This window comes from Argiope bruennichi, chromosome 2 (assembly GCF_947563725.1).
Source record: "Argiope bruennichi chromosome 2, qqArgBrue1.1, whole genome shotgun sequence".
NCBI classification, from domain to species: Eukaryota; Metazoa; Arthropoda; class Arachnida; order Araneae; family Araneidae; genus Argiope; species Argiope bruennichi.
In genome coordinates this window covers 92,958,190-92,971,974 of record NC_079152.1, presented here as the reverse complement: position 1 = coordinate 92,971,974, position 13,785 = coordinate 92,958,190, and the positions used below count along the sequence as shown (strand labels likewise).

Below are 13,785 nucleotides of genomic sequence, written 5' to 3'. Positions count from 1 at the left end.
CACACATCTTTGGTCACTCGGCAAAAATTATTGGAGCTTGGTTTTGCCACATCCACCATATAGTCCTGACCTTGCACCATCTATTTACTTTTTGTTTCGATCTTTACAAAACTCCTTGAATGGTAAAAATTTCAATAATGATGATGATGTCAAATCGTACCTGATTCAGTTTTTTGCTAATAAAAACCAGAAGTTTTATGAACGTGGGATTATGATGCAGCCTGAAAGATGGCAAAAGGTCATTGATCAAAATGGGCAATACATTACAGAATAAAGTTATTTAGTTCCATGAAAAAATTGTCTTTGATTTTCTAAAAAAAATCTGCAATTACTTAGTTGCAAACCCAATATATATATATATATATATATATATATATATATATATATATATATATATATATATATATAAATTTGTCATGGTTTATTTTATATGGCTGTTTACTCTAATTAATCATTGTTTAACTTAATTATTTGGTTTTTAATATGAGATGACATGCTTACTTCTTATTAGCAAACATGTTTACACTAAAATAATTCCAAAATATTTCATTAATTTTAGATATATCATTTTTCAGTATGAATAGTATTTTCTAATTAATGTTATAATAGTATTTAGCCCATCAATGATTTGAGAAAAGTGGATAAAAAAATTGAGTAGTAATGGGAGATAAAATCATGCTTTTACTCGGGACTATCTATGCTTGTGTGGTGAAAGCTTATGAGCCAGTTAACAGTTAAGCTACACAAGCAATTGCTTTTGTATTGTGGTCATGTTACTGAGCTGCAAACAAGGTCCCAGGTTCTATCCTCGCTCAATTCAATCCACCACACTTGCTATTTGTTTGTATCTTAAGTTGATTCCTTATAGAAGAACTACCAATGGTTCAAAGGGTTATCAACTGCAGGGCAAGGAAGAGGTTATAGATGTTCCCGGCATTAGTCTTATCAAGCGCCATTGGGACAATACATTGTTGTGTTTATATTGTTGTCAATTGGGGGGGAGGGGTAGAAAATAATATTCCCAAGTGCTATTTATCCTCACTATGCCTCTGTTAGTGCAATGATTCTTATGACATGACTTTGAAAACATTTCTGCAGATCTTCATTGATTAGGGTCCCTAGAATTCTTAGCTACCCTTCATTCAGCAAGGAAAGAAAAGCTTGATTAAGTTCATTGATGGGGCATTCAGCTGCAAGGGTATGAAATTATGGGATGTTAAAATTCTTTTATTCGCATAACTCCTTTACAATTATAGAACGAAAAATAATTCAAATTAGGCAAATTTTTGCTTCAACATAACGAATTACCCTTGTGGTAGAAGTTTTTCAATAGCTGCAATATTTTAAGAATTGAAAAGTGAATTTCAACCTAACTTCAATGAATTTTTAACCTAAATATTTTAGTTAGTCTCATTCTGTGTCATCTTTTATATCTTACTCTTATAAAATTGAATCAGAAAGTAGCAGAAGGAAGGAATGAAACAGAATCTACCTTCACTTTCAGGCTTACTGACTGGAATAACTTTTTTACTAGCTACATCAAGATTTAATTTGCATGATATTACAGAAGAGTTGTTTATTTGTTTGATCTGGCTTTGTGAAAAGTTTCGTTGCATGTCTTCATATACAATATAAAAATTGACCAATTTCTTTACAAAAGTGTTCCAGAATAAGCCTGCTCTTGTGTTCCTCATACAGAGTTAACTCATTTTTATATTTCTATGCTATCTGAAGTCATTTCTCTCTGTTTAATCTTTTTCATGAATATTAAGTAGATTTCATTTTTGTTTGACTGATTTGTTTTCCCTTGACAGTTTCTAAAACATCCTATTATTTTCTAAATATATTCTCTTTTATTAAAAAAATTTTTAAACCTTTAATTCAAAGATTCAAGACTCCAGGAAATTTTTTTTTAATATATATCTTTTTCATCAATACTAAAAAAAAAAAGTCTGAATGCTAAGAATGTTTAATGAAATGTAAAATATACAAACAATAATCGGAAATCCCATTTATTTGTATTAATTCCTTTTCTAATACTTACCATGTGCAGTTATCAGTAATAAAAAGTTTTGTTACATTGTGTATGTAAAAAAAAATTTTTTTTGAAGAGTATTTGCAGTATTGAATTATTTTTGTTTACTTGAAACTGGAAAAGATGCAAATGAATTTATTAGTATGGTCAAATTAATTTCTAGTAAATTGCAAGTTGCTCTTTATTTCTTTTGATACTATTTCATTTCATTTTCTTTAATAGTGTTTGAAGGAATTGAGTAATGAATTTAATAGTGTTCTATAAATTGAGTGATGAATTTAATTAATTGAGTGATTGAATTTAAAACTATAAATTATCTTTATTGGTGTATTGTTAATAGTGGCAAGCACTGGTTCTAAAATTGCTTTTTTTTGTACATTTTCTTGAAAAATAATCATTAATTAATCTTGAATATAATTATAAAATGGAAATATGCCATCTAATTTTAAATATGCTTTCAATATTTCTCATCATTGGTAATCAATTTTGCTTTTATATTAGTTCTTTTACTTCTTAATAAATTGGCTTTTGGTTTTATGAATATTATATTTTACATTTTTAGCAAATTATTATATTTTGATTTTATAAATAATAACTATTTAATGATAATTTATCATTCAGGTTGCATCCTCAATATTGTGATATGACATCAATTCGACTTTGTGATAGTTTTTATAATGCTCAGGTAATTCATTAGTTGTTTGTTTCTAAAATATCTATATTTTCGAAACTGTATTATCTATATATATTAAACTATATATCTATATTATTAAGCTATTTTTGTTATCATACTTTGAATTCATTCAAAAGTATGACTTTGGAAATTTTATAGCAATACATCTACAGAACCAAATTAATAATTAAAATATACACTATATATAAAATCACTATGTTAGATAATTGCTGTTTTTTTTTTTTTTAATATGTTAAGTGTTTTCCAATTTAAACTTGTAATATTGTTTAAATTTATTTCAGTTGAGAATAAGTTTTAAACTGATACTTGTTTGAAATATAAATGTCTCCAAAGCAAGCTTTTTCAAGTTAATTCATCCAATACTCAGTCATTCTTTTGTAAATTTTTTTAATAAGTTAAGTTGAAACATACTATTACAGGTGAAATCCTATTTTATTACCATTCATATTTTTATGAATTTTTAATATATTTCTGTCATTTGCTTATGTATATGTAAGCATTTTTTTTACCTAAAAAATACTGAACATTAGTTAAATAGTTATAAAGATATTTTACTTTACAATTTTTAAGCATTATTACTGCTAAATTTTTGTAAATTATGTATCATAATGAAATTCTACAAAATTCTTCTCTATTAGGAAGTTTACATTTCTTGAATATATTTTAAACTTTTTTTTTCTTTTTACTTCACAGGAGATAGTTAAAAATGCCTCCGTTGAATCCTTGCTACTTGGGATGGTATTTCAAGCTGCTGAAACTGAAGATGTTTCAATAGTAGATGATTTGAGAAGTACATATCTATCACTGTAACATCACATGCAAAATTCTAAAAAAGCATTTTAATTTTAGATTTAAATATATACAGGATGATTTAAAAAGGTTCTGATAAATTTTAAAAGTGATTCAAGCATACCGAAACAGTCCGTTCAGCATAGAAACTTATTGACAGAATATGTGATATATGCACATTAGAGGGCATATTTATGAATGATTGAGAATTTGATCACACGAGTCATCGTTATTCTAGGTTAAAATGTAATGAATGTAAGTGGGAGTTGTATTGCTTGCTGGGGTAACAGTTTGTAAGACATCTAATATAAATGGATAAGCAATAGTTTGTTTTCAAACACATGAACTGTATGTTTGGACATTTGCTGTAAAAGCTTGCATGATGCTGGTCTTTTGCAATCGATTCTTGTTGTAGGTGAGCACTTGTGTGTCTTAAGCTTTTTCCATTATATTATGCAAATGTTATTTAAGAAACATGTTTTGTTAGCCATATCTGCATTCATTCTTTTAATTATTATTATTATTATTGTTTCAGTAGTTCACATGTGATGTTTCCACCTATATGCTGTTATATAAAATTAATCAGTTTCTATATATCTGATTTATTATATTTTTAGTTCCTCAGATTCCTTTTGAGTCATCCTGAATAATTAATTAAATAAATTGAAAATCTCAAACTTTCTTCAGAATTATTTCTATTTAAAATTTTATTTCTGAATTCATTATTTTAGCATTGAACTTTGTTTTGCATTTAAAATTCTAACTCTGAAACTATTTATAGTTATAATTATTTATAAGTTATAAATATTTTTAAGTTCCTTTTTTCTGTTATATATATATATTGTTTTTCTCCAATTCAGTCTTTTTATTTCAATATTGTATTATAAAATATCAATTATTATTCTTGGCTTATGTCTGAAATTATCTTTCGGAATAGAGATGCAGTTTTGTTGTTGTATAAACTAGACTATTTTTGGAAACATATTAATCACGAATCTTTCGTTAATCTACAAATAGAGTGGTGTTCCTGTCAAAGGTTTTTTTAAATTCACTTTTTTGTCTGAATTATTTATTTTTTATTCTTTTATAATTTATAACTAGGTAGCAAGTTTAATATATATATATATTTCTACTACGTTAATTTTGCCTACTATTCTCTTCTTTTCTTGATATATAATTAATTTTAAATTTATTAACTTATATTTTCTTAAAACGATGTTTAAAGTGATTGCTTAGTACAAAACTTTTCAATTTCACTGCAATGATATTAGACTAGTAATTCTTTTATTCTATATAATTTCTGTATAATGAAGGGGGATTTTTTTCTTCTTTTTCTAGAGTTTCTATATGGTCCCCCAGAATTTACTCGTAGGGATTTGGCAGCAATTAATATTCAAAGAGGTCGCGATCATGGTCTCCCAGGATATGGAGTTGCAAGGAAAATGCTTTTGCCAAGGGAAAAAATTGATAATTTTGATTTTGATCACATGGCTGCTTTGTATCCACGCTATCAGAAAGTAAATATATAAAAATGATTTAAAATGCTTCTATTATGTAATGTATAATATGTTACATTCAGTGCAGCTTGTCTAAAATATTTTGAAATAATTGTAATCTTTACAGACATTACTCTTTTAATTAAGAGCGGATAGAGCTTTAAAAGATATTCTTTGAGGACGAAATATTTAGTTTGAACATGTTTACCATTTTTTCTAAACCAAGATAAAATCTGTGGTTTGTTTTGACCACCTATGGAATTACTTTTTCTTTAATTTGTAGTAAATGTAACTAATTCATATGGCATGACATATATGGTCTAAGAAATGAAACTGATTACTGATTGATTAGCAGACTGATAAATGAATTCAATGAGGAAAGTGAAATCTTAACTGCTTTGCAGTAAAACATTCATTTCTACTTCTGAGAAAAAGATTAATATTATTCCATAATTTAGAAAACTTTTTTAAATGCATTCTGAACTTATCAATAAGTAACTGATTTCTGATCACCAGTTGATTTATATATTTCAAAACCTAACTGATGAAAAGTAAATTGTGTAATATAAATTGTTGGGAGAGGATCATGGAATTTAAAATTATTTTTTACCCTCAGATAGCATGCTAAAATAATAGTTAACATAAATATGTTTAATATTTTGCCATTGTGGATAAATAATTTGATAGAATAGGAATTTGTGAATTGTATAAATGAATATAAAATATTCTTAACCTCTTAACAGGGTAAATAATTTTTATTCAACTAGTTGTACATTGACATATTTTGTCATAACTGGTTAACAGTTTAACATACATTTTCCAATCTCTAATATAACTGCGCATTGTCTTTATTTCCAACTATTAAAAACTATATTAATCTTTTTTTACAAAAATATTAAGTATGTTTATATGCATTTATTTAATTTGTTTATTTATCTTTACGATATCCTGTTTAAATTTCTGAATTGAAAATATAATAAATAATTAATGTTTTTAATTTCTCTTTTTGAATTTTTTAATATATTTATGCTTGTGACTTTTAATCTTACACTATATGATTTTTTTCTTATAAAAATATATAAACTCTTCCTTAAAAATATTTTTTAATATTGTATTTAATATTATAGATGTATTGGCTGAACAAACTGGAAATTTAACATTTTTGTTATTTATTTATATATTTTTTTATTTTATTAGCATTTTTATTTTTGAAGGTTATTAAAAATGAGTTACCACAATTTTATTCATCTATGGACGAGGTGGATCTTTTCTTGGGTGGACTTTTAGAAGCCAATGAAGGTCTAGGTCCAGTATTCAGAGAAATAATAAAGGAACAGTTTCAACGTATCAGAGATGGAGATCGTTTTTGGTTTGAAAATACAGAAAATGGGTATGTCACTTTCAATATCTACTTCATTATATTTGTTCTTAAAAATTTATCTTCTGTGCTTCTTTAAATTGTTTTAATTATAGTAATTAGTATTAATTTTTGAAAATTGTATTTATATTATCTTATTTATGCCAAATTATACCCTCTTTAGCAAAAAAAAAAAAAAGTTTATTAGTGTATAATATAATTTTCTTCATTAATGTTACACTCTAATAATTTTCTTTAAAAAAATCTTTATAGATTTTTTACACTGAAAGAAATTAAGCAGATTAGAGAAATTCTAATGTCTGACATTATTTTGTCTGTGGCTAAAGATTTGGAACTTGATTCTCTACCAAAGGATGTTTTTCATGTACCCAATTTAGAAACAGGTGAAATATTTCATTAGTCCATTAGAATAAAAGATTCTCTTTCTTAATAATACTTACTTTACACTTATTTACTTAATAATAAACATTATTATTAAGCAATTAATATAAGCCTGTATTATAGCAATTAATATCTATAATATCTACCTGGTATTGTACTAGCAACCATGATGTAAAGTATGATAAGTCATGATTTTATTGGTCAGTTATTCAAAGTTGTATAAATTATTGTAATTGTATATTTAAAATTATGATAAAATTCCCTAATATTTACAAATGAGCAGTGGAAGATCTCTAATTTTGCAGCTGCTTAGGGTTGCTGAACTGAATAAGGGCTAACAAGCAGATCTATCAAAAATGTTATTAGCGTAGTATTTCTTTTAAAAAATGTAAGAAATACAAATTTTTGAAGTTATAAAATATTAGGACAACAGAGTCTATATACATTAAATTATTAAAATAATTAATTAAAGCATAAATAAATATTTTTCTATAATATATATTGGAATATTAATTATTTATTAAATGTTTATGTTATATTATATATGATAGGTCTTGTAAAATAAAGGTAAAAATAATTTATTTGTTTGAAATTTCCTATTCTTTTTTAAGCTTTCAGAATAATTAAATGTTTATATTTGAAAATAAAGAAATCTTTAATTAATAATTATGGTAATTTTTTAAAAATGTTACTACATTAATTATTTATCCTACAGTATATATATTAAACTTAAAGAAATAAAAACTGAAAACTTATATACTTTCATAAAGTTATTAAAAAAATTATTAATTGGTAAAAATGTATTGAAATATGAAATTAAACTTATCAGTTGTTAAGAGAGAGGCCTCTGAATATGAATTATACAATATATCTAAATCTGCCATTGAAAATGAGCTATGCACTATGATTTCGAAGTTTATTCAACATCCTGTAATTTTCTTGTCTTTTGAGATCACATACAGGAAGTGTTTCGTGAACAAACAGTAAAGGATTTTGGAATTTTCCAAATCTAGATAGAGCACATTATGAAACCTCTCTTTTAATCATTTAAGCAGCATATTAATTATTTAAATTGATTTTTTTATTATAATAATGTTGTGAAACTATGCATATTATTATTTATTGATTTATCATGGCTTATGATTACTCAGCATTCACAACTGCATGTGCACATAATATAATTTAAATAGACGTTCAGTGTTTCTTAATATTGTAATAGGTAAGTGAATGAAATTAAATATATAAGACATGATCAATTATGTTTTTAAAATTGTTAATATTATCCTAATTTTTCACAATTCAGAAAATATGCTTTGAAAAAATTTTTTAATTGCTCTGTGTTTTTAAAGTGGGAAAAACTTTCTTATTGTGTGATAAAATTATATACTGAATCAGTTTATTTTCGTATATTTTTTGTTACTTACCATTACTTTAATTTTTACTATTATTTTATTATTTATTATTTTTTATTACTTTATTACATGGCAGACATGACAAATTTCTGCAAACACATTTGATTGCAATGTTTTTGAGATCGAATCTTATCGCTCTTAAAATCAATTAATTTTCTTTTATCTAATAATGCTAGATTATTTTCAATATCTCAAGTATTTTTATAAATGTATTCATTTTATAGTAAATTACTCACTTTTTTCAGTATCCAATTTCAGCATTAAGTTCACTTATTTTACTTCTCAATGTTTATGTTTAGCACAATTTATAAATTTATGAGGTTTAGCTTTTTTTTTTTTTTTTTCAAAGCCTTTATCATATCTGAAATTTGTACAAAGAATTTTTACTTTTAGTTTTTTTGTTAAATTCACATTTATTTTATAGTTGATAACTTGCAGTGTTCATCGGATCTTGCTGATTATCCTTGCAAAGTGTATGGTGTGAACACCACTTGCCTAGCATTGCCTACTGTTGCTGATGAAAGTTTGCAATGTTTATCCTCTATTGCAACTCCATTATGTAAAAATTCAAAAGCAGAAACTTATGATTATTTTACAGGAAGTGGGTTACCTTATGCCCTCTCTTTTCTGTTTCTCTTCCTTTTCATTGTTGGTAAGTATTGTCAAGATAATTTGAGATTTAAAAACTTTAAATAAAAATAATAAAATAATCAGAAATGTTAAAGGGAATTTTCATTGCTTTCTTCTTTATTTTAGGTTGCATCATTGCTCTATTTATTCTTGTAAACATGCGTAAAAGAGCTATAGCCAATCTCAGACACTCAGTAAAACAACAAAGAAAGAATTTTTCAGATGAAAATTCTTGCATAGGTGAGGCATGTGGAAACCTTTACATATATTGTTGTCTTGTTTCAGTATATACAAAATTCTGGTTTTGAAGAAATAAAAATAGAAACAGATTTATTCATAAAATGGAAAGGTATTCACAAATGGAATATATTCGTTTAATATAAAATTAAAACAAAACACTTAAAGCCAAGTTTTATGACTCTAAATTTAAAACGTTACAGACATTTAAATATATTTAGAGTTTTTAAAAAAATCATACTATTTTCTATATGACTTACCCATATCATGACTTTTGCTGATAATTTTTGTTTACTTAATTTTTAACTATTCTATAACTATTCTTTAACATTATCATCATATTAATGCCTTGAAATATAATCAACATTATGTAAATATTTAACTAAGAATAAAATATCAGATAATAACTTTTAAATCTGTGTTGTTGATACTTTATTATTTCAGTGCTTGTACAAAGTCCTTACACATTTTAAATGGAAAAAAATATATATATTATGAATGCTCTTCTGCTTATTCTTTCTGTTGACCATTTATTTTCCCTGACCACATCCCAACAATTCAATCCAGATTTGAATGATCAGGAGGGAAATTAAATGTTGACCCCCAGACGGCAATCTAATGGGTATCATCAGAACATCCGTGCTTTTATACCATTTTTTGAAATAAATGTCATGAAAGGCGAAAAACTAGTGTCATGTTCTAGGCTAATATTTTATATATATATATTAACTAAGCCACTAATAACTATCGAGGGCGGAAAAAATTATATTTTGCCTCAGGCGCCTGTTCGCTTTGCTATGCCACTGAGTTCATCCATCATTGATAGAATATTTCATGACCATTTATGTTAATGAAATTCGCCAATGACTATAGATGAGATCTCAATAGTATTTGTCATGGCTGTATGACTTCATGGCTATATAAGGTTTTCTGTTGACTTGTTTATTCTTTTTTTTTTTTTTTTTTTTCTTCTTCTTCTTTTTAGGTACTGAATGGATGGGCAGAAAAGAAGGAACTCGGGATGTTATCATAAATTTCTTGGCAGACAGAAAGCTTCTGACGATTTGCCTGTTAAATAAACAAATGTTGCGTTCCATCGATTTGAAACATGTTCAAGTGGTTGAAGTACATGTCAGCACGGGAGGTCATTTGCACTATGTCCTTGTGAGAATTTCAAGAGAATATGATATTGTAAGTAATGAACAATAAACTTAATAAAAACAGTTTTTAAAAATACCTTTTATTAACGAAAGTATTAAATGTTATTAAATATTAAAATATTTATTAGTTAATAAAAAATTTGAAAAGTTGAAAAAATATTAAATCATTTTGTATTTGATCCATTGACGGCATGGCAGGTTTAATCATCAAATCTTCGCCAAGGATGACACGATAGTTTAGTAAAAATGTATAATTCATTCCGAAGATTAATATTTCGTACTCATTGTACGGCAATACCATGCAAGACATTGTCGTACATTTCTCTGTGATAATCCTTTATTAGAAAGTATGCGAGAAAGTTTTGGAGAAACCACTTCCGCTGGTTAATTTTACAGAAAAATAGTCATTAGTGTTAAATTATTTTGTTAATTTTATTAATTGTAAGATAGTATAAAACTTGTTTATTTCTTTATTTACAATAATGCGTCTGACTTCTAATTACAGAATTTTTTTATATTTAAATCTGTTATTAAGTCAAAGAACCAATTGATTTAAAAGACAAAAATCACTATGATATACTTAAATATCTCATGCATTCTTCATTTTTTCAAATTCATTGAAATAATAATAAATGTTAAAAATAGAATTATAATTATTACAATTCAAATACAAAAGCAAAGAGTAAAATGTATAATTTATGTAAATCAAGCGATTAATGGTTTTATTATTATTTCTTTTTTTCACTATAGATTTTGAAATTTGAATTCCCTGATGAGAAGGAAGCTTTCATCGAAAAACTTGAAACATTTTTAGGAAAAATAGGCGTTGGCCGTCAACGGTATGAATGCACCGTTAATCAAATGCTTAAAACTGCCATAACAAAAAGGCACCGACAAAAACAACTGGAGCAATTTTTCCGTGTTGTTTTTGCACAGGTAATTTTTTGGATAATTTTTTTAAATGTTAGTTGTAATCAAGTTTTATGTTAAATATTAGTTAATCACGTTTTATGCAAATATCCTCTTTGTAACTTTAAATCCTTAAATAGTTGAATGCTCTTAAAATTTAATATCGCTAAACTTAAGTAATCATACATTTTTTGATATTCTAATTGAACTTACTCAGTAACATATTATATTCTCATTCATAATTATAGAAATCAGGATCCCAGAGTCCCTATCCAATTAACTCTTCCTTTCTAATAGTTCCTAACTATCACAATAGTAGGCAGATGCTGTATTTTCGATATATTTAAACCCTTTCGTAAAATAAAGTTATGAAGCGTTCATATATTTTGTTATCACTGCATTCAAAAAATATTATAACATTAAAGAAGCATTGAAAATATTTTTGATGTATAAAATTACATTTCGCTATGCATTCTTTAATTTATAAATTATTTATCATCGATTACTATATGTACATTTTATTCATTTTTAATTCATTAGTGTCAGTTTAAAAATGTAAACCTTAGCGTCAGATTGAGAATTGTTTAACTTAAAAAAAAATTCTCAAATGAATATGAAATATAAGCATTTTATTTTATCTGTAGATGGTATCGTCTAAATTTTGTAATAAATAAAAATGAATAAGTGTGTAATAACATAAAAGAAACTCATCTTGGTAAATCACGAAGATAATCTGTGCTATAAAAATTTTCCGTTTATCTTATATTATTTCTGTTTACTTTTTGCTTTCTTGTGTACGAAATATAAAACGAGAAAGTATTGTAACATTTGTATCTCCATGTTTCAGACATTCTGGAATTGGAAAAACACCATTTTGGGTTTTTATTTGTCACTCACTGAACACAATTCAAAACCGCTATGAGTTAGATGAATGAAATGTAGTATATATACCAAATTTGTAGATATTTTAAAAATTTTAAATGAAATTCATTTCAAGGAAATCTGTCTGTCCAGCTATCCAAATAAGCCCTATAGCTAAAAAAATGTTTTTAAAAAAATCGATAGATAATATAGATAAAAATAGATTGATACTCAGGCTAATTATCTAAAATATAGATTCATATCAAATTTGGAACCGAATCCGTCAAGGGGTGGTGTGTTAGTCTGTACTCAAACAAGCATTGAAATGTGATAACTCAAAAACGCAGTGACTTAAATATACGTATTTCTGTATGTGATTTTGTGACTACGGTCATAGTTCTGCGTCAAATTTCGATTTCAATCAGTCAGAAAAAAAGGCATCCAAAATATACATTAGGTGCTCCAGTGCTTTTGTATTATCCGCATTCTGGTAATAATTTGCTAACAATTGCGCGCTAATAGGTTCTCTCGTAACCATAGTTTGCCAATGGCATGTGATAATAATACACCAGTATATTTATTAGAGTACATACGAGAAAGTTTCGAGGAGACCATTCTCACAGATTTTAAAAATGAATCTCAAAGAATCATGAGGGGAAGAACTTGAACTTTGAGTAAATAAATTAAAGATAAAATGTGATTTCTAAATTTTATATCGGTCCGCATTCACTTAGATTTGGCTTAATTGATTATGGTTCTAGATATGCACCTAACTGACACAACCTAAACTTTCTTAAGGCCGAACCCTTTCTTTTAAACATCATTTTTCGCATTGTTTCCTTGCAAATGCTCGCCATTTTTCTCATATACAATTATATTTTTTACAGGCATTTTCTATAGAGCACGAAAGAAATGCACTAGCAGGTATAGACTGTAATCAACTGAAAGAAATTGTCAAAATGGAGCTGACAGCTTATGAATTTGCTGATGCATTATCACTGCGCCCTGAAGCTACATTTGTCAAACAGATGTTTGCTCTCATTGATGCCGATGGAAATGGTTACATTTCCTTCCGGGAATTCTTGAATGTGATTGTGATTTTTGCTAAAGGTTTGTTTTAAAAACATATTTTCATTTTACCTTTGCGTTCTCTAAAATACATGTTTTATTAATATAACATTATGCACTTTATAGATATAATAAGTTTTTAAAATTTCTTTCTTTGAATTCCTGCTTTGGTACTGAATAAAAAGAATAAAGCTCTCTTCTTATTATTATTTTTAAAATAAATTTATTTATTTATTCACTAGCTACTTTTTGCGACCATTTAATTCACCGGTATTAATGCTCGCTACAATTTTCAATTATTTAATGTAACTTAGTATCTTAATAGCTTCATTTGCAAAATATTTTTAAGTTTTAAATTTTGGTAATCATATAATTTATATTATTATAGAAGCCATATTCCGTTCTTTTCGTTGTATTATGTCTCTTTCCACTTTTTTATATAACTTTTTTGTATATTCTAAAAAATGTACTTTAAATTGAAGCTAAAGTGATTTATCTTCAATTAATACAAACATTCTTTTGCTGTAAGTAAACATTTAAAAAAATTATGAGTCCAGAAAAGAAAACCGTTCAGCATTGAAGTATTCTATAGAATATTTTTTTATAATTTATGAAATATCTCAAAGAACTATTCAATAAAAATTTCTCTGATTCGTCATAAAATTCAGTTTATAGTTTTACTTTTAAATGACGTAAATTATAATTCTTTATTTTGTTTCAGTAACAAATGTTTAT

The 13,785-nt window shown here is 26.1% G+C and overlaps 1 protein-coding gene across 1 annotated transcript in view; it reads left to right on the top strand.

Moving 5' to 3' along the window:
- The window catches only part of LOC129955181 (dual oxidase 2-like), a 90,643-nt gene that overhangs the window by 38,782 nt on the left and 38,076 nt on the right, over positions 1 to 13,785 (top strand). Inside the window, exons 9-18 of the mRNA XM_056068203.1 lie at positions 2,657 to 2,720; positions 3,423 to 3,519; positions 4,857 to 5,035; positions 6,229 to 6,404; positions 6,645 to 6,775; positions 8,610 to 8,837; positions 8,942 to 9,055; positions 10,038 to 10,243; positions 10,963 to 11,148; positions 12,870 to 13,092. Coding sequence (XP_055924178.1) covers positions 2,657 to 2,720; positions 3,423 to 3,519; positions 4,857 to 5,035; positions 6,229 to 6,404; positions 6,645 to 6,775; positions 8,610 to 8,837; positions 8,942 to 9,055; positions 10,038 to 10,243; positions 10,963 to 11,148; positions 12,870 to 13,092 — 1,604 coding nt within the window. The remainder of the gene's footprint in view (positions 1 to 2,656; positions 2,721 to 3,422; positions 3,520 to 4,856; positions 5,036 to 6,228; positions 6,405 to 6,644; positions 6,776 to 8,609; positions 8,838 to 8,941; positions 9,056 to 10,037; positions 10,244 to 10,962; positions 11,149 to 12,869; positions 13,093 to 13,785) is intronic.